General features: G+C 38.2%; 1 protein-coding gene across 3 annotated transcripts in view; it reads right to left on the reverse strand.

Annotated features, from left to right (window-relative positions):
* Nucleotides 1-22212, reverse strand: part of CACNB2 (calcium voltage-gated channel auxiliary subunit beta 2) — a 238891-nt gene that overhangs the window by 211525 nt on the left and 5154 nt on the right. For all 3 annotated transcript variants that reach the window (XM_061997377.1, XM_061997376.1, XM_061997380.1), the window contains exon 2: nt 16463-16555. In XM_061997377.1, coding sequence (XP_061853361.1) covers nt 16463-16555 — 93 coding nt within the window. The remainder of the gene's footprint in view (nt 1-16462; nt 16556-22212) is intronic.

A 22212-nucleotide genomic window follows, 5' to 3' on the forward strand; every position in this document is an offset into this window, starting at 1 on the left:
ATTTGACTCCAGGAAAAATAATGAACCTTTCTGTCATATCTCCAAAGCCCAAATCTTCATCCTTGGTATGTTACTGTAACAATTTAGCTACTTCAAAAGTTATCGCTCCCAGAAGATACACAAATGTGTCAAACACTAAAACTGACTGTGAAGGATGTTACAGTAAACACCAAGCTTTTGCTCCAGATAGGGATACCTCAAGTTCATGTGTAGGCATGCTGCCCAGACCCTGGAAAACAGGCTGTTCCTAAGCCTAGGCTAATATTGCTATCTTTGAACTGACAGGTTGACATTTGACTACAGTAAAGTGTTTTCCAGTGGACTCTCCACTGCTTTTGATTTGTACTTTCTGCTTGGCATTTCTGAGATAGGCACATTCCATTACAATTAGTATTGAGACTGAATGATTATTTGCCAAGGTGCATATAATCTTCATTTTCACTCACTTTCAGAATTTTTATACCACAAAACCAGACTGTTTGGACCCTTCATTAGCTCTTTTTGATTTGGGTTGTTTTGGAGATGAGGGGGGAAGCAGGGGAGACCAGACAGTACATTCCAATACAAAGCAGGAAAAAAAAAAGTCAGTGAAACAAGAAGGTAATCAATCTAGTTCTCAGGATTTAAAAAGTAGCTCACTAGTTATGTCCTGCATTAAAATTCTTGTCTAAATGAGAGTCATAAAACAACAGGGGAGCAAAGCTGTATGAGGTTTTCAACTTGTTTTATTGTTATGTATCACAGTATGAATTACCGTTACATAAAATAAGAGCTTTAAAATGATTTTCAGACCAATCTCTTGCCGAATCAGGTGGCTGTCACCAATTTCCAAGTTTTCTATTGAAAAAGAAAGAAAAATGTCACTGCTCAGAAAAGCATCAAGGTTGATTTAATGGCAACAAATGGTATGACTAATAGAATTAAACTGCAGCCTTTTAAAACTCTTGATCCGATGCTCCCCGAGGTCTGAGTTCCAAGATATCACTTTCTGGATTTGCTAGAAAATTACATCTAGGATTGTTACGTGCAGACTGTGGTATTATCAATAAAGTAAAACTCACCATGCACCATCTGAACAACAGGCTTTTTCACTGTACTGTTTCTTGGGAATTACAGTATTAGATTAACGCGATGTGCAAATGTTTTATCAACTCCATCTCCAGAGGAATGAGTCACTCTTAAATGGCAAACAGCAATAAAATTAAAAACAACTTATATGCCGCTGTATTCTACACCCCATAGGTATACACCACGTGATTTCAACAGAGCAGAACAGATGCAAAAAGATTCCACAGACATAAGAATACTGCACAGATGCAGAAAACACTATAGCAATGTGTGCTGAATCTGTGCTTAAAAGCTAAGGAGATGCTAGTAACGCTAAAGTGCAGAAACCTCAATCCAGAAAAGAGCCTGACCATCAGATACAGGTATAAGAAAAGGAGACTATTCACAGCAAGCAATCACACGCAGCTAAATGAGAAAGCTGGTTCCCTGATGTTTCCCCTGTACTCAGCAGGACTACAATTACCCTCTTCTGGAGAGTAATTCAACCAGAAGAGTAATTCAGACAATACAAATCAACTTCTTGAAGAGCTGGTCTGTGTCTGTAATCATCAAGCATGCACAGAAATGCTGGTAGCTTGGGTGAGAGCTCAAAGGGCACTTTCCGACACCAATAGCATTCATTGGAGACACACAAAACATGCTAAGCAACAGAGAGGGTTGACTTTATACCAGGTTCTCCTTTCCTCCTAGAAAAGCAAGGAAAAAAACCCTAATTTAAAATAGAATAGTACAAATTGTACTCTGTGTTCTCATCAAAAATCTGGACAAGTTTGCAAAGTCGTTAGTAATTAATAGATACTCTCTTAGATGGTAAGGATGTGCCATACAAGGAAGAACTAATATTTATCCAAATGCCTCAGTCACCCTCACTTATGGTGCCTAGAGATCCAACAAACAACAGAACACTAGTAATTGGATAAATGAGTTCTATTCAGAATTCTCTAGTATACTCTATACAGCAAAGGGGTTGTATAAAATGTAGGCACAGTGGGAAAATGTCTCTTCATTCAATCTGGTGTTCTGGGTTTTCTGTTTACAAAGGCAGGGAATTATTCTCTGCATTGATATATTAACTTAATTTCCCTTTCTGTCTGTTTCCAACTTCCAACACATTTTTTTTGGTCAAAACATTCTTTTCAAAAGAGGACTTGATACCTTTTCTTAGTAGCTGGGGACATCCACGTCAATAACATAGGTGTGAACCTGTGGGAGAAATGTCCTGCAGCCCAAGGGAAAGAACAGTCCAGCCACTGGCCAAATTTAGAACCTTCTGGGAACACACAACCATGTTCACAGACACCTTGCCACAGTATCAGTAGGATGTGCTCCAAACTGAGAGGCTTCCTGCAGTTTGGGCGAAACCAGAGGGACTAAGGTATCCATGTTTGACATTTTTTGGCACGATAGGGACTTCAATCATAGTCTTTTGCCCTCATAACCTAGCAAGGCAGTGGGGGCACAGAGCCTGTTAGCTACCAGTATTAATCTTCAGCAATTCACCCACTTGACTGAGGGGTGTCTCCTTGCCCCAGCCAGTGACAGGCAAACACTCTCATCAGCCAAGGGTGAAAAAATAAACAGCACTTTCCCAAGCTGGAGGAGATGGGTTTATAATCATTTCAGATTTTCATAGTGTCCTGGCTTGGAGAGATGACAACAAAACCAATGATATATTTCAAGACAGATCCTGTCTTACTGGTAAGATGACAGCCATTGAACTTCTAACTCTTATGTGACTATTAAAATACCACTTCCAAAGAAAAATGTAATGATACATACACAGTTAAACAGACTTGAAAGAAAGGTCTATTACTACAAGTTAGATCAAGCTAAGGTCCTGTTCCCTAGCTGCCAGACTGCATTGGTGAGACTTTTCAAAAAGCATTGTAAAGAGCTAGTAGAGAAAAATCCCTGAGTGGTACTCAAAGTAAGCAGAGGGGCAAATGTTTGCCAGATTGACTGAAAGTTGCAGCTGCTTCCCTTCAAGTATGTGTTCTGAAAAACAATGAATAATACTAGTCTTATAAATACAGTGAACTTTTCTAACATGAAAAATAAAATCTTATGTACGCTGCCAAGAAATTCTGCCTAGAAACTTTCTGTTTAAGTTTTGTGTAAGCTAGAAATAGGATTTCCTCCAAGTCCAAGTCAGGCAATAAGAGGAAGGCATTAAACGTCTAAATGAAGAACTCTCGTTTTCCATGTGTCAATTGATCCAGAACTGTAAGCTGACTGACCACAAACCATGATAGAAAACTTAAACTCCCTTGCAAGTATCAGAGTTAGTAATTTCATCTGGCCAAGGTCTGTTTCTTCTTGCAAATGTCCTGCAGAACTAAAGGAACTGGCAAGCTGAAATAGGTTAGTGCTTTACAGCACACAAACTAGAAAAATGGAGTTGACCAATGCCATCTTCTGAACAACATGCTTCAGTCTTTATTCAGGAGTATGGCACAAGCAGATCCAGTTCAGAGCAACCTCAAGGGAACTGTCACAGAGGACTGACTCCTGATGGGGGCTGTGCAGGCAAGCTGTGCACTCCTGTCCTGCAGAGGTGATAAAAACACAAATGAAGTAAAGACCTGTCAAAATTATAATACCTCAGAACCTACTCATTCCCTCTTCTATTTAATGAAGCAGATATTGCAGCAGTGGCTTCCATCATTATTTCATCTCTCTGTTTCCTCTGGTGATCAGTATCTGTTGGCTAAATGGAAGTCATCACCAAGCACTTCCTCACACCAACAATGAAACACTCACAGCTGTAGTGACAAGTAGGAGGTGAAGTACCAAAGACAGAGATTTTTCAGAGGGTTTGGGCACCATTTATCATTTGTGGATGAAAGGACTAATAGGACATTCTCCAAAACTGATGCATGCTGGAAAGAAGACCTGGATTTAACTGACCCTGCTTTGCGAGAAAATACAGGTTGTAGGATAACTAGAAGTGCCTGACATTATATGTCAAAGGAGACCAAAGTATTCTCTGAGTATCATTTTGTGATGAATCTTGCCAAGGCGGAAAACCAATTTCTGATAGAAAGAAGAATTCCAGATTAAATGTGAAATTCTATGTTAAACTAGATTTCACCACGTTGACTATCAGGCATCTAACAGGGATTGAAATAAGTTAGTTCTGAGTTGTGCTCTGCATAGCAAAAATTTGAAGGAAGGCTAAAATGCAATACTGCTGTGTACTTCAGACTGACAAGAATTTGGTTACTGTGTATACAGAGACAGATATAGACACATATAAAGTATGTATAACATCAACATATACATATGTAATTTGCACATATATATCCATAGCAACAACCCCTTTCTACTTAAAATGTTCATGATGATACTAGAAATACTTGAGATTTCTAGAACTATTATCACTTGTAAGTACAAAGTCTTGACAGATTCACAGGAAGTCTCCAGGTTTTAGAGAGAGAATTTTAAGTGCAAATGTAATCAGAGCTTTATTTTGTCACAAAGTTGGTCCAAGATAGCTGCTAGTCTGTTATTATTATGGAATTTATAAGTGCTTACATGAAAATACTTTTTGTATAATAAACTAATTATTTATGATATCAGCCTTTGAGATATAGGTCCTTCAAAACACATGAAGGAAGGCAAGTGGAAATATGCATGGTCTATGTAAACTATTCCAGCGTGATTATAACATATATTCATTAGTCTAAGACACTAACAGTCCATATATATTTGAAGAAAGTTAACTGACTGAAGAAATAATGGCCAGAGATCCTTTGAAACAGTGATCTAAAAATTAAGTTGCAGGCAACAAAGAAATTACTTCTACCTTTTCTAAAACTTGTTCCTCCTAGAAAACTCTGTCAAGGTCCTAGAGGGAGCTGTGGCAGCTGTTGTTCCTGTAGAAATAGTGAAGGATGGCTAGCTGGGTTTATTTTTCCTACAAACTACCAGAATTACAGTACATATTCAGTAATCTCTCCTCACTACTTTTCTAAAAACATGTTATTGCATGCATAGTGCTCTGAAAAGTACATCGTTCTTTGTCCTTATTTACCTTTTAGGAATTCTGAAGACAGTAACGTGTTGTTACAGCTGAGGGTCTGAGTAGCCTCCTAAGGATATATAACTCCACTCTCCTTAGAAATGAAGTTTAGACTTTGATGGACTAAAGCATAGCTCATAAACCATTAGACTGACCTGAAGGGTTTGCAATCACTCTGCATTCGTTCACTTGTCCTGATTACCAATCCTTCACAGTGTCTTGAACGTTGCGGTCAGTTCCACATCCACAACGCTTACCACACTTCATGACCAAGAGTCCATCAGTTAACATAGGACACATATGTCAAGCAGACTTATAGAAACTTTAGATGGAATATTTAACAATATTCCTTCTATCATTCAAGAGCAGTCAACCAATAAAACTTTAATAAGTGGTTCTAAATTAGAGAGTATCTCTCATCAGAGGCTTATAATAAACAGTCAATGGGTATTATTTACATATAAAGGAAACTGCATTTAGCAGAGATAATATAGACAATGTAGAGATTATGCTTTGCTTCTCAATCCTTTGTTACATTTTTAAGTAATGGCTTAGATTATTCAAGTATGCCACAAGAGATCCTAGCTGTGACTATGAATAAGAGAATTCAGCCCCACTGGAAGAAAGATGACATTTCTTGGCTCTTTTTCAAGACAAAGTAACTCACATAATCTGTTCATAGGGTTGCTGCAGGATTTATGATCATTATGTCTGTTTCACAAGGCAGATACATAAAACCATGCAGTTGAGCAAAAAGATGGAGAAACACAAAAGCCTACTAGGTTGAGATGAGACTCTTGAGCAGGACTGGGAAAGCTATTGTCTTGTTGGGAAAAAGGAAAAACAAACAAAAAAATCCTACTTTGGACTTCTCTAAAGCAACCCTCACAGGTAGCCTCCTAACACAACCTGCTGGTTCATGTAGAAGTTCAGGAGTTTGTAGACCTGGATAAACCTTTGACACAGATCTGGTGATCACACGTTTTCTAGATGTGTGGAGATTGCCTGAACAGTTTCCACTTCCTAGTACTGCTCCCTTGCCTGCGCCCAACTCAAGAGATTTAGAATTAGTCACTTGGGTTTAAGAAAGAGCATGTTTGTGGTAAACAGAAAACTTCCAAACGAAAAGTCTGAATACAGCATTAATAAATCATCTAGCTAGTTTGACTAGGGATTTTAAGAAACAGATGCAAAGAGAGACATCAGAGCATGATAAAAAAGATATTAGTAGATTTGCCTCAGAGTAAAGGATGGGAGAAGACCCTAATCTGTGTCTGACTGGTTAGCACAAGCCCTTCTCACATCCATTGCTTGTAAATGCCAGAGTGGCTTCAACTTCCATAGCTAGCTGGGGCTGCACCAGTGAGAGAATGGCAAGGTACGTACTTTAAAAATGAAATACAGATCTAAATGGCGGTTCAAATAAGAACTGCATCCTCCTAAGTGCAGTATAAACGTATACAAGTGTTCTTGAACTTCAAACACCACCTAAGAAAGGTAATCTTGAAAGTTTCTACAGGTCTGCTGAATATATTTGTGTACTTCAGAGCATTATAACCTTCAAGTAGTTTCTCTTCAAAACCTTCAGCAGAATTTTAGCTAACAATGCAAATTCGACTTATTTTATATTGCATACAGTCTTCGTAAAAAATAAATACCACATGTAGGCTGAACAGTGCAGAACACTTAAGTACTGGTGTAAGTAGCTCCTGCTTCTGAGCAATTTATCAAATAAGACTAGAAAAATCTTAAACCTTCCAGAGTCATTTCCCTAAAACAAAAAAAGAGCACACAGCACATTGCCAATTCTTCCCGACTATCTCCAATGAGTCACCGCTTCTTAGGCCTCCAACTGATGCTGTCTCTCTTCTGCTTGGCTGTGTCATCTCATTCAGAAGCTTTATCTCAACACTCTATCACCACACTTACTTATTATGTAAGGTGTTGACTCATTTTCTACATTCAGATTTCAAAGTACAGTATCTGCACAGTTGGTCAAACCTATTAATGTGCTTTTATTTCTTTGTCACATCTGTAAGAGCATTTTAAATACTCTTCACTTCCCTCAGGTAACAGCAATGTCAATGAAGATTTTCCACATTTTTTCTAATTGCTGATGAAGTTTGAGCAAACAATCTTTCACCTCAGCATGAGAAACTTTCGTTTAACGTATTGTTTTAGCATGTTATTTAACAATACAAGAACCTTCAGGAAACTATATTTTTTTCTCATTTCAGTATAAATAGCAGATAATGGATTAATTGTAGCTAATGTTGAAAAGAGACATATAAAATCAACTGACTTCTGATTATACTCTATTACTAACTCTGGCAATTTCCTCTGAAATTATTTCAAGGACAAGGCTGAAATAATCTTTAATCTTCTATTATTATAAGTAAACATTTCCTTGACACATTGTTTTCGAAAGAAATCATAAAAAGTAAATAAGGACAAAGAGGGTAAACAAAGACACATTTATTTTCTCTATTATCCCTGCAATGAAATGTTTTTAGAAAACTAGTATGGGGAGCTTATTGAATATATACCAGAATTTTCATAGTCTGCAGGAAAAATAAACCCAGGCCTCAGTTTCTTCAGGAACAGCAGCATCCACTTTCAGCTCAGTCCCTCCAAAAGAAGGATATGATAAGCAGACCTTTGAGAGTCAACTGATCCAGCCATTGCTTAAAGCTGTATTTCTAACACAAAAGACATTGCTTCGTAAATTAGTTAGGCAGAAAAGCAGATGTCTATTTTTCATCCTGTCACAGCCTTCCCAGACTTCAAAAATATTTTCTGCCTCAGTCTGCAAAACAACTGAAAACTCAAAAATAACCCTGTAGACAATAGGAGGAAAAATATTCAAGGCATATATAGATACAATTCTCCTTTTTCATTTGATTCATCCTTCCTTCTTTCAGCTCCGCAGTCATTTGCAAGAACCAGTTCTGTTTCCTACCCAAGACAACTATCTTACAAGTAAACCATCTGATGACAATCATTTATCATACAGGAGACTATAGGTTTATGTGAAGCTTAGATTTAACTCTATGCATCTCATCTTATGGATGACCTCCTTTGGCAGAGGCGGAAGACTTCAGATATGCTACAGTATCAGATTTTAAGGAGGGATAGCTTTCTCCTTTTGCACATACCTAGGACTGCTTCAGATCCTACTGTTTTTCAGGACAGATATATTTGGGAACTAAAATATTGTGAGACCATCAGTGCAAAAAAACGTGCACCAATCATGTTCACATGGATGTCACTCCACAATTCAGTACCCAGAAAAAAAATCTTTACTGTAAATTCCCTAGAAGGTTTACAATTCATTTTAGAATTGGTGGAGCACTAAACTTTTCAACAAACCTGATATTCCACCAAAGAAAAGTCTGAGGGAGCTCACATGAAAAAAGCAACATTTAAAATCTACAGGAACATATAATCAGTGTTGAAAGTACTGTCTAAATACATAGCCCAAGAGAAGACAGCTCTCTGCAACTTCATGAGCAATTGGACAGAAATGGCACTTAGACATGTTGCAACACATCCACTTAGCGAGGTACAAAACCAAACACTCCTGAGTTTGAGCTTGATTTACTGACATGTATCATGAGAGATAAAAGATTCAGTAGATCTCTCTAATTGCAAAGTATCTTTCTTCACTCCTGCCAGCAACTAGGAGCAGCCCTGCTCCATGCTGGAGAGAAACTGCAGCAGCTTGCTGTGTATCAGCCAACCGGCAGTTATTTTTCCTTAAAACCACTCGCATCTTGGAGCAGAAGGCGACATTTGTGGTAGGCATTCATTCCCAATCAAAACCATACAGCACAACTGCAAACACCAAAAATCAATACAACACTTAAAATGACAAGAATCGCTTCACATTTACTTTTCCATAAAAGGAACTAAGTCAGCAGCTATGCTTATGGTGTATTTACATACAATTATAAACTCCAATTTTGCAAGTAACTTCAAACATATTCTTTCTAAAAAACCCACCATATTATAAAGCTTTATTTTTAAAAAATCCAATAGATTACTCCATTTTAAAAAACAATACATTTTAGAAGCAGCCCTAAAAGAAATCCACTCCAACTGACAAACAGGCTTGTAAGAAAAAGTATCTTCAGAAATCATTTTTGACAGCTTTTTTATTAGCTGTAATTAAATATCTTCATCAGAACTCCTGTCCCATTGCAGATACTTTGTATGTATGTGCTTACTACAACTAGAAGACATCTATGATAGCATATAATAAACCTTACATCTCACCACAATGTTCAAAATTATTGAGTAAGACAATACTGCACACAAGCACCAAAAACCACAGTGAATTTCCTGAGAGAAGCAGGGGGGGAAAAAATAAAACAAAGCACTTGATTCTCATTCAGTCCTATTCCTAATTTTGATCTTAACCATTTACAACTGAATAGTTTTTTTCTTGGAGCTCCCATTATACCCCACCCAAAAGACCAGCAAATAAAGGCCAGGAGGTTCTTGGTGCAGCTGTAAGGCTGTCAGAAGTTCAGCTCATGCAAAGCACACTCCAATGAGCACAAAACTGCATGAGGCAGACTGCCAGAGAGCAATCGCCAGTCGTGAAGACATTTGGCCAAAGAGAAAGTCTAAACACAGAGCTAGGCCTAAGCCTTTCTGCTCATTCTGTATGCCATGTACTACCATGGAAGAGTCTCCAACTGTTTATTTAGCAAAGCTGCAAATACTATGCTTCACCTCCATTGGCTTACCTAATAGCTTAAAAACCCCTCACATTTATGACTGCCTGAGCAGCCAAGTCCTTGCAGCAGCAGCGGTACGGAGGCAGCCCTCACACACACAGAAATCCCACATAGTTCAGGAATGCAGTTCTGTAAAGGAACATATCTGATGGTGTCAAACTTGACTGCAGGCTATGGTACCTTCTGAGCAGCTGGAAAGCCCGATTTCTCCTCTCCCTAATAGACCCAGAGAAGCGGCCCATAGCCTGGAGGAACATGCAACGATGGCAGCAATGGGAATGCCAAAGGAGGAGGTCCAACAGCTGCCACCATTGGGGCTGCCACCTCCCACCTCTCACAGGAGGCCGCATATATCCTCTCAGACACCTCACAACACCCACCCGTCACCTCAGCAAGCTCAAAAGCAACACTGGCAATCATCTCAGCAGACATGAGATATAAATCTCATCTTCAGGATTTCCACTGCTGCTTGGAGAAGGACGTGTTGACTTCAGCTGCATGCAAAGTAGTATCAAACATGTATGTCATTCAAAACTATTAAGAGGGCTCCTATACTTTAGTTTTTAATCAAGTCTCATGTTTAGTTGTTCCCCCCTGTAATTTTCTCACACCCTGCTACAAGAAGATTAAACAGACGTGTAAGAAGAGTTTTATGATGTTTTGCCAGTTTGTTTTGGTTAGAGGGTGTGTGGTGTGGTTTTTTTTAAACACATGGCAGCATTTTGATTTCTATTCTTAGAAACCATTCGAGGCAAAAAAGGGCCCATGAAAGAATTGAAGTCTACAAACGAACTTCCTTTCCAGTGGGTTTTTCTCAGCCATCTCCCCTCCAGTCATGCATGCCAAAATCCCATGCTTTATAAGGGCATCTGTTCTATTCTCTCCAGGCCAAAAAAGGAAACTTTTCAAACCCTTACTACAGCTGGGGAAATGTATAGCTAAATGAGTCTAATGAAATTTTCCCGTGTCTGGAGAGCCTAAAGTGCAGCTCCACAACTGACACCAGTAGGAAAAGCCCCTTTCTCCTCCCTCCATCCTTCCTTTCTTCCTCCAGATACACACTCCCAATCCAGGCTTCTTCTAACATTTGTCTACCTCCCACTCCCCATGTAACTGATTTTTACCACACACCTGAGGAACTTGAGACAAAAGTCATGAATGAAACTCATATTCATCCACCCTTCCACTGGTATAGTTCATATAACAAGAAATACATAAAAAGCAGTTGCTTTCCCGTACTTGGTACTACTCCTCCTCAAGACATTATCTAATTTTGCATCATAACAAATACAGACTCACTAGTTTTAGTTAAAAAATTGTTAATATTGTTTTATATAAACAGTACAACACTCAAACTACATTGCCTGCCCACACTGGCCTTAACAGCAAAGTCTGCAAACCGCAATACATTCCTTCAAAAACTCATAATGTACAGAGAAAAACACAGGATATCAACATTACAGCAAATTATAAACTCACTCATTAAAAATGTTTTTGATGTGTTTCAAATAAGCAGATGTTCTAGTATAACACACTTGTGCACGGCTTCAATGCAACCACAGGCCACAAGCATCACTGCTGTGGCTCTCAGTGAGATCAGCAGATTCACACTAGAAAAAAACTGAACCTGAGAAAATATGACCAGACATTAGCATCAGAAAGAAAACATGCTAAAATTCAGCTGAGCAGTAGGTATACATTTTCAGGTATTACAATCAGTGTTTGCACATTACCTCAAAGAATTTCTGGCATACCTCATTTTGATAAGTGTAAAAGCTAAGGGCAAGTCTGCAAAGCTCCTTTTTTCTCTACAAGCCAAACATGTCTCCGAGGCACATAATGTAGGACTATATTAATTTGTACATGATCCTTTTTCATTTTTCCTTTCTTGGCTAGCCACAACCTTGTTCACACAGTCTTCCAAGAAGCAGGAATAGTCCTAGCAGAGAAAGCATAAGTAGGTTTTCAGCAGATTTTTCATACTGCACATTAAGACTAAAGCCAGTATTTGTACCCATTTTACACCAGCTCTTCGAGGCTCTGCCTTTAAATGCATTGCCTCACTGTCAGGCTGTGTGTATGAGCTGAATACATAAGCTCTTCCCCTCATGAAGAGGAAAAAAAAAAAAATCAAAGCTAAGCTCTGTATCTGAAAGAAAATACAAATAAAGGCAATTAAAGGAAAAGGAATACCTTTCTGACATGGTCCAGTTCTCTAGTGAACTCAAGATTAAGAGGCATGTCTGTGAGCAAAACGAAGTCAATATTTTCAAATCATTTTTGACTACAAATCTCAGTTTTACCATTCATAAAATTCAATAGGTAATTACACAGCCCAGCAAATGTCCTTAGAGGAAAGTAGAAGAATAATGAAATCCCTACATATTTATTTATAGTTGTGTTTTTGAGTGAACACAGTGTAACAGGCATTAAGCCAATATTTAAAGGCAAAAACCCAGATGTGTAAAACCTTAAATGTTTCAGTAAGCAAGTCCACAGTCTACAGCCTATTTCACAGTCTAATCTGTCTTTGCAATACATAAAAATTCCAACAATTTAGGCTGCCTCTGTGATTAATCATTAGGATTTAAAATAAAACCTCGACAAAGGCAGGTCCAGAAGTACAGCCACAAAATACGTAATGCTATCAGAACATGCAATTTGCTTTAAATAATGTTGCTGGGAAGTGCCATAGTGTTGTCTGCAAAATATTTTCTCTCATCTGTATTTTGAAAAAACCCTTGGGAATAAAATCATTACCAAGCATCAGTCAAAATGGCAGCTAGTAGAGATCAGATTCAATACAATCTTTCATAGCTAACCCTAAGAACAAGCTGCTTATCAGTCCAAAGCTCAAAAAAAGATGATGAAAACTATATAACACAATGTTCTTTAGCTCCCTAAAGGCAACTGATTAAAGTCAGTTAGGAGCTGATTGGAGTGCAATGATGCTTCTGCTTTCCAAATACACTGCTTAATTGCCAATTCAACTTCACAACACAACAGAGGAGGGAAAAAAAAAGCTTTCCCTCTCCTGCTACTGAAAAATCACGCAGTAGCTGCTGGCAAGTGAAAGGAAGGCCAAGTTGTTGTTATTTTTCAAAATATCATCAATAACATCCTGGAGACAAAATTAAACAAACATTTTTTTTTTGTTAACAAACAAATAGAACATGATCCAAAACATCCTCCTAAGATCTCACAGGTTTTACAATGTTTCAAGTAAAATATAAACAAAAGTCTATTTCAATAGACAACATTCCCACCACACTGAAGGTTCAACTGGATTGAATATATATATATATAAATGCTCTTGCTTCAGTTTAGTGGGGTTTTTTAAACATTAGAAACAATACTGAAAAGACTGCTCTGCTCTATTTTGGTACTCAAAACCAGATTTAAGTGGAAAAGATCACCGGCACAGCGTTCTGCAGAGAGTATTTCATTCTCCTTACACAACAGTAGGATTTTCCAGGCAATTTGAATGTTAATTTTATTTGAATGAGAGAGAACAATGTAAGTTGGCATTATTTTTACTAGTATAGCATTTGGTTTGCATTGCAGGAAACTTGCCAGGTACATATTGGAGCCAGAGGTGGATATATCTATCCTTAAGGAACCATTAAAATACAGACAAAATACAGCTTTGTTAGTGTAAGTTATAGACACTAACTCCATCCCTCCTACAACAGCTTTAACCTAAATGGATAGTAACTCTGTAGATTCAAAAGACTGGATCCTTTTACAGGACATATTTGTCCTGTTTTGCCCAGCACCAAAATATTTCTCTGTTAGGAAATACCCATGTTCCATGAATGCTTACAGTAAGAACCTGTGTGCCTCTTGCAGCTCTCCCAGTTTAAGGACAGGCCAGCTAGACATGACGCAAAAGCACCTTCCAAGCATTCTTTCTTCTTTATGAGGAATGCAGGCAGACCTTGGCAATAAATGTTCAGGATAACCCAAGGATTCCTTCTTTAGTGCAAAAGGGAATACTTGCAGAGACACAGGTAAAGGTTGCAAGACAAGTTAAGAAGTAAAGGTGAAAGGAAACAGGAAGCAAGAGGGAAAAAGAAAGCTGGAGGTAATAAAAGCAATTACAGGCATCGTAAGCACTGCTGAAAAAAAATCAAAACAGGTTGTGTCTATCCCACATCTAGATCAAAATCACTGCTGAAAAAACACACAAACTCCTTTGCAAGCAAAAACTGACTTCCTGATCTTAAGACAGTAATAAAACGAAAGAAAATAATGGAAAATAAGTGGGTACATGACTGATTGTACTGGGTTTGGATTCATTTGTTCACTGTGCTTTTCTGCAGCTTCTACCCATCCCAGGAGAAACACCAAATTCTCAGTCATTTTTTCTCCTGAAAATAAATGGTTATGGCAAAACAATTATGTTCATTTATACCATGTTAAATATCCTCTAAGACAGAGACAAGCAATAGATAGCACCAATGTCGTTCCTGGGAAAAACACAGCAGCTAATCCAGCAGAAAGCAATTGCATCCATTCTGTTTAGTATCTGGGGCACTGGGCACCCTGGTGGCAATTCTTCCTTAGCACAGGAGAAAACCAAGCTGCTCCAGGAAAACAAAGTCAGAAATCCTGCTGAAGATGCAACCCAAGCTCTGAAATAAACCTCTCAGCAGCAACTTGTGATGAAACACTTCTTTCATACATCTCCTGCACCTCTAAGAGCTCTTGCCTTTACATTACTTTCTAGGAACATTTTGGGTTGTATTATTTTTTTAAAATGTATTTTGGACAATGTCACATAACATATTTATCCATTAACATCTCTTCATTACCTTCAGTGACAATACCACTTTGAAATAGACTTTTGCTTCAGCAATCTATTAAATAAGCCTAAAGTGACCTTTCAGTCACTTGTATTATACCATTTGAGCAACTACTAAATTTGGATTTATTTCTCTTCTGCAAAAATCTACACTTGCTCCCTTTACAGACCTGGGAAACACATAAACACTTTTAGACTGTAGCTCACCAACCCTGTTTTATATGTCTGGTTGGAAGATTTGACAAATCATGCCCCACAGTTTATAGAGCAAACTGGATCTCCACTTAACGACAGCAGTCCATCTCAAAATCTCTATGTAGTTTGATGATCTACCTCTTTGTGCTGCATCCTCTTTGCCCTGCTTCCCCTCATGACAGCAAGAAGACATACTTCAGACCAACTACAGGCTTCATTTAGGTAAACAATAAAGAAAAAGAACCGTGTGCAGCTGGTGTAAAATAAACACTCATACTCTGCTAAAAATGTTCCAGGCTGGGTTCAACATCCACAAGGAGCTGAAGAAAACAGCAACAGATATTCCTTTACAAAAAATCATTGGAACTGAGAGATCCTGTTGCTGCTCCCAAACATTACTCAAACTGGGTTTTTTTTCAGAGTATTTTTAAACAGAACAAAATGTCACAAAATTTCTTGATCCAGTTTCCTCTTTCATATTCTTTACTGTCCCTGAAAAATTCTCATGATCAATTAATATTTCACACCTATGTCCAACAGATACTGACTTTATCAAATCCAGAGCCTATCACAAAATCTGCTAACACAGAACAAAGTAGAAGAATTTTCCATAAAGGTGATGTTTATTGACATGACCAATACAACAGTCCTTAAATGCTGTTTAAGTGGATCCATTAAATGCTTTGAGACGGAGGAACATGCAAGACAAGACAGCAGAGGAGGAGATCTCGTGCCTGCTTATGACAAAGACAAAAACTCTTCAACAAAACCTTTGAAATTCCAGAACCTCTCCACAAAAAGATGGTAAAGTCTTCATTTGCAAGACCATGGCTTAAATCAGCAGGGCATGAAGAACTGTATTTCAAACTTTGCACAGACACAAACACTGCAATGCTTTGAGTACCCTTCATTCTCCAAGTTATCATCAACCATAAGAGCATCAAAACACACTCTCCTTCCACAAAAGCACTGCTCTGCAGCTAAAAACCACACTGAGCTCTAGATACATTTCCAGGCATTTTTGGGGTGGATTCAGTTGTCCTTCAAGCACTCATGCATGTCTGGGGTTCCCATGAGACTTCACTTTGAGGAAAAGCCATATAGGCACAGGTAAAAGGAGCCTGTGGCACCTCTCTGTCCTCTAAGGGGCCTTTCAGCATCAGTGTGATGGGGATAAATGCTGCCTGGGATTTCCCTTCCAAACCATGCCTTTAAATAACACTGGGATGTGGGAGGAAAGCATCTAAGTTAACACTGCCTCGCACAGCACTATTTTAAGCTGGAAAAATCTGAGGACTGGTAAGGTTTTGATGCTTGCTCCCAACTGCTGTCACTTTGGGCTCTCCCATCAGACTCCACCTCCTCCTTCAGCTTTAATCACCTGACAGCATTAGAGTAACAAAAATAATGACAACTACTATACATGGACATGAGTGAGAAATTGAAAAGTATTTTTCTGCCAAGACCAGAACAATAGCAAACAAATATTTCTCATTGTGCTGGCAGAGACTTCTGCTATTTCTCAGGCTACAGTACAACTCTTTGATTTGACAATTAACAACAACAACAAAATTACTTAAACATTAACATTAACAAGTAATTGCAGTCTATTAAATACTGAAAAACACATACCTGGCGTACAAAGCTGTTAGAGGTAGTGTCAGAAGATGTACTTCCATCTGATCCTTTAAATCGATTTTTTCTTCTTGCCCCTTTACCATAAGACTGTAAAAAAGCATTGGAGGAACGACATTAGTTTGTGCTGCATAGAAAGCTTTCAGTACAAGCATTTCCATGTGTCCTAGGCAAGGATTCAGACTTTCATATTACTTAAGAACAGATTCAGTTTAACTGATGAGACGATGTGCACAAATGCTCACCAACACAACCAAGCTTGGTCAAATGAGCCCTGAATGTTTTGGGGACTTCTCCCATTCAGGTTTGGAGAAGCATCTATAGACTCATGTAGTCATATTATTAACTCAAGTTACAATGATTAGAAGTTCAGTTTGTTTTGCAGTTAGTTCAAATAAGCAAGCTAGGAAAGGAGATACTGAGGCAGTCTCCAGTACATCATAGCTATGAGCCAAGTCAGATGAGGGAATATTAAACAGCAAGTGACCAAAAAACTTGTTGATTCAGATACAATCTGACAACTGAGGAAGAATTCATAAAAACAACTTTAAAAAAAAAATTGAAGTAAGAGCACTATAATAAAGGACTAAACATGTGACTGGAAAGGGGCAACTAAAAGGCAACTAAAAAGCAAAGTATCCTTTTATCTCTTATGAAACTGAAATGACCCCAGGAGAAAGCAACGGTTGGCTGAAGCAAAAACTATTAAACCACCGTCTAGAAATACAGCAAAAGGCCCAATTCCCCCCAAACAGCTCTTTGTTCCTGTGCAGTGGATCTGGCCCATCAATAAATATGAAGAGAATAAAATTTTAAAAGAAAAAAATCAAGAGTTCAAACCTACACTTCTTTGCAACCACTTCTTGCTGTACTTTTGCAGTTCCATTCTATGCAACTGCATTGTGAGACAGTCCTTCCTGTCTAGTCACAATGCCTAAATCATCTAAACTTCAATCAAAATCATGTCTTGACTGTTTCAAATGTTATTTGCCTCAACGTTGACAAATGCAATTTTTTTCCTCTCTCATCACGCTGCTGTAAAGGTCATTTTACTAATCCATGTCTCTCTGGATCACGTCTCCTGTCTTTAAATACCTCCCACAGTTCCCTGCAATAAACAGGGTCTTTGTCTTTACTTTCAAGGTCTGCCTTGGCCTACTCCAAATCTTAGTTCTCATCTTCCATTCAGCACTGAACTTTTGCGTTCCACAATAATTAAAGAACAAAAACCCAACCCCAAACCAAACACCTGCCTCCATCATCTACGTGCTACATTTTCAGAAAGTAACTTCATATCCTCCCCCATCCCATCTTGCAGTGCTTCTAAGAATAAAAACTCCTTTACAGAAATACCATTGTTCTCCTTAAAATACACAACAAAAATCCTCTTGGTAATAAGGTGTGCTGTTACCTCAAAACATTACAGTAATATGATTTCCTAGGATTCCATGTCCAAGCATCCACATCCTGCTGTTGACTTTGGACATGAGCTACTGTTGGTCCAGGGTTTAGGAGCAATTAGCAAATGATGACCAGCTTACTGGAGAACACGGCTATGCATGTGTTACACTCCTGAAAACCTGGCCCTGATACAGCAAACCCTGGAATGAAACTCTGTTTGGGTGCATGAAGTGTGTACTTCATGTACTTGCCTGGGCTTGGGCAATTTCCAGAGATGAGCTTTGGGCCCGAGTCCCATTGGTTCTCAGGGCAGGGAAGAGTGGGCTTCAGTGCAGGCTCAGTATGAGACTCTCATACTGGCAGATTTTAAGATCATGACTTCAAAATCAGAAACTTAGCAGTAACACATGTTAAATATGATGAAATGTTTTTCAATCTAAGAGGAGAATCATTACTATATACCTTGGCTAGAATAGAACTGTATAAAAATCATCATATTATGGGGATAAAAATAAGGCTTTCTGATGAGTCTAAAACTGTACCCAGTACACCTAATACAATATAATACTAAGGTACCTAAATACATTAAGAGTAACTTTGACATCAGTAATCTTAAGGTAAAACAACATCTTTAAATCTAAATTTGCCTCTTAAAACTGCATTTTACCAAGGTAACTAACGGTAATTACCCAACAACATTCTGATCGTCTTTTCTCCAATTTTTGTGGAAGAACATGAAAATGTACTTATGAAAAATGAAGAATTCAAAACATTCAGATAGTAGCATAAGAATATAAAACACCTACATAAAGAGCACACCATCTCAGCAATTTAATAAATAATGTACACTATAGTATCTTGTAATCCCCAAGGAGATACTAGATAAATATGTTCATGTATTCTCTTTCACAGTCATGTTTCTGTATTTTTACCCACTTTCTATAATATTTATTTAGAGAAACACAACGTTCAGTTTTAGAACATGAAGAATTACTACCAAGGCAGAAGGACTGTGTCCAGATTGATGAGGATAAACCAAACAAGTAGAATCAAAGACATTACAAGCACAGAAAAAAATGGCCATTTCTCTACCTGCATAGCAACACCTCAAAGCATTTATTTTGGGCAAAAATCACACAACAAATCCAGCTCAAACTGAATCCTACCTTGATTATTCAGTTTCAGTTGTTTGTTGGGGTTTTTTTTGTACTTAGCAGCATTCACATTTTTGTTCTAGTCTTATGTAACTGAAAAATACTCAGTAGCACAAAAGAAATACTTTCTCTAAACACAAAATAAAGGTGATACAATGGCAAGTCACAGCTACACAGTGTAGGGAAAGTCAGTTTTATGGCTGCTTCTGGACACAGACCAACTTCAAATCAGAGAAAAAGGGGACAATTTTGGCATGTGAGAAAAGTGGGATTTGATGACTCTTTCCACTATTTTGAACGATGCTAATCTGGGACTACATTTGTCTTCCAGGTCTTTCAATCTTATTCCCATTGTCCCAAATGCCCAAAACTTTCTTCTAAAAATGAGATAAGTCTTCCATAACAAAACAGATTCTTACATATTTTTTAAGTTATTAAATAGCTCTGTCATGTAGAGAATCATAAATACTTATCTTGTGATAATTATGTTTTGCTTCGAGTGAATTTTTTCCTTAAGAGCTTAATGTGAGAACAAGACCTTTGTACAAAAAAAAAAAACCCCAAACAAACCACCAACAACAAAAAACCTCAAAACCAAACCAAACTCCCAAAAACTAAGTTACTTTCAATTCTGGAAAACAAAAAGGAATTCTTTTTTTCCCCACAATGAACTCAATATGTTACTGTGATGTTCATATTAAAATTAGCTACCTTATCTGTGTTCTGTGCAGCAGTTGACTGTAATTAGGGAGCTAAAAATAAAGGGCTGAATCATGATGTACGGACATTGGTCAGTAAAAGCAGGAACACAGGGCAGTCTTTCTCATCCTATACAGTAGCTCTACCTAACAGAACAACCACAGAGGACCAAAAGTTTCTGCATCCCAGTATACGGTGCCCAATGTTAACCATCTCAAAAGCCAGTATAACCAGCTGCCTCTGGCATACCATCATTTCCCCCAGCTAATTTTCATACAATCAACCCCAGCACTATGATCAAGCCTGTTTATATGTTCCTGTCAGCAAACTTTTCATTCTCGCTGGATTGCTGCAGAACTTCTTACACAAATAAAGTTATGTATACATCTAAGTGTTTATAAGATCAAAACTGTAGCTTGGTTTATTAGTCAGATGTGTGAAGTTCTTTTAAAATGGGCTAAGTTGCCAGAGACAAGAAACATAACGCATGCACTTATGTTCTACAGCTTCTTAAAATGTCTGGCAGACAACATGAAACCTTAAAAAAAAGAAAGCCCTTCCAAAGTAATCTTGTAAAAAACACTTTGTGAATAAGGTCTTCATAAAGCAAAGGAAGACTCTGCTTTCCCACTCTGACATGAAAGTGCATTCTGCAACCTTTACTCAGTCCACCTAATCAAACAAAATAGGGAATAGCATGAAGCATTACAAGGCAAGCATAGCAGTTTTCTGATAATTAGCAGTTTCATACACAATTACTTGTTATTGCAAACAGATGAGACCAATGTCACTCAGTAAAATCCTTTCATTTTAATGAGGTTCTGCCTCAACATATGAAAATCATGCACCCGTAAGAGTTAGCCTTCTAACACACAAGACAAGCAAAAGGAATGGTTTATCCCTGTACACAAGATACTATCATCTCAAAGAGGGAATACAAAACACTTAAAACCTCCAATTGCCTACAACCAAGGAACTGATCTTTAGTAAAAGTCCCTTCAGCAGTAACCACTCCGATGGTAGTTTACATCAAAGCAGAGAAAAGCAACATAGACAAGGTTGAAGCTGAACCTTTATTAATTGCAATGATTAAAATAGTGATTGAGACTGATATTATGGTGAGGGGCAAACATAAACCCTTAAAAACATACTGGTCCCATTCAAAGAAAAAAAGGAAAGGTACAGAAGATTTAGGCAGCAGAGTCACTGATGTGGAGTCAGGTCTTGAAACACAAATAATGATGCAAGAAAGGAACTGCAGAGGAGAAAACCAGAAAATAAAAATTCAAAGCTGAAATGAGGCTTCAGCATCTCAGACAATCAAATGACCAATTACAAGCATGAAAAGAATACCTAAAGGAAATGAGTGAGGCTCTGAAGGATTTGAGAATTGCTAGAAAAATCAGAAATGAAAGAGTACACAAGCATTTTTCCTTCCCATGCAAAAGCTTTAAAAGATATCCTAAAATGCCTGTGTCCCAGGCAAAGAACAGCATGCCAGAACAGTGCAGAATGTGCACATCCAGCTCCATCCACCTCTTAGAAAAACAAGTAATTGCCACTTTAGTCAAATCCTTACAACAAGGCAATGGAATGTTCCTGTAGGTCAGACCTCCTGAGCCCTCTCTGGTCCATAGCCAGGTTGCCATCACACAGAACCCTCCAGCTACTAGGTGGTGCAGCCTCCCACGTCAGCTGTGTAATTGTAAATCCCCACACCCACACTCCAACACTACAAACTGGGCATCTTTGGATAAAAGGGGTCAGCTACAGAAAGAGACATGAGTATTTCTAATTTTGGCACCACAAATCATACTAATAACTGAGCTGTAGTCAGCCTTCTGACAGTACAGCCAAGGGCTAGAAGACAGATGTAGACCTTTGTGACAGGACTGCCAAAACTCCAAAGCTCCATTCTACCATAGAGGTAGTCTGGCAATATAGACATAGCAATATATCCCGCTTGCCTCTGTCTCAGGGTCAGGGTTTCAGGTCACTCTACACAACTAACACCAGTGCGGCACTGTGACAGCGAGGAAGTCACCTGAGGAGCACAGACTCATGTCCCCATAACAGAGAAGAATCCCAATGTTAGGTCTCAAAACCTGGATTTCTTCAAACAAACCCCATTGCTATTAAGACAAAGTTCAAAAAAGACAAGACTTCCTTTCAGGAATCCTGTCAAAATGAAGATTTCCATATACAGGGATCAAGTTCACACACAACAATGCCTCTGCTAAATCCATTCCACAATCCGGTTATAAAACCTTCCACCTAAGCCAAAAAAGAAATCCAGAAAGAAACAAACCCTCCCAAAAGCAAACAACACACAAATAACTTAGTTATCCAAACTTGCATACATAATCCAAAACTAGACATTTGTCAGATGCTCCATTTTCCTCCATTTAAAACAAAAAATCTTGAGAAATCTGTAACAAGGTGAAATCTTTGATGCTCCTTTCTGCTGGCCTGGGACAAAGCCTTGCCAGTGCT

The sequence above is a fragment of the Colius striatus genome, chromosome 5 (genome assembly GCF_028858725.1).
Source record: "Colius striatus isolate bColStr4 chromosome 5, bColStr4.1.hap1, whole genome shotgun sequence".
NCBI classification, from domain to species: domain Eukaryota; kingdom Metazoa; phylum Chordata; class Aves; order Coliiformes; family Coliidae; genus Colius; species Colius striatus.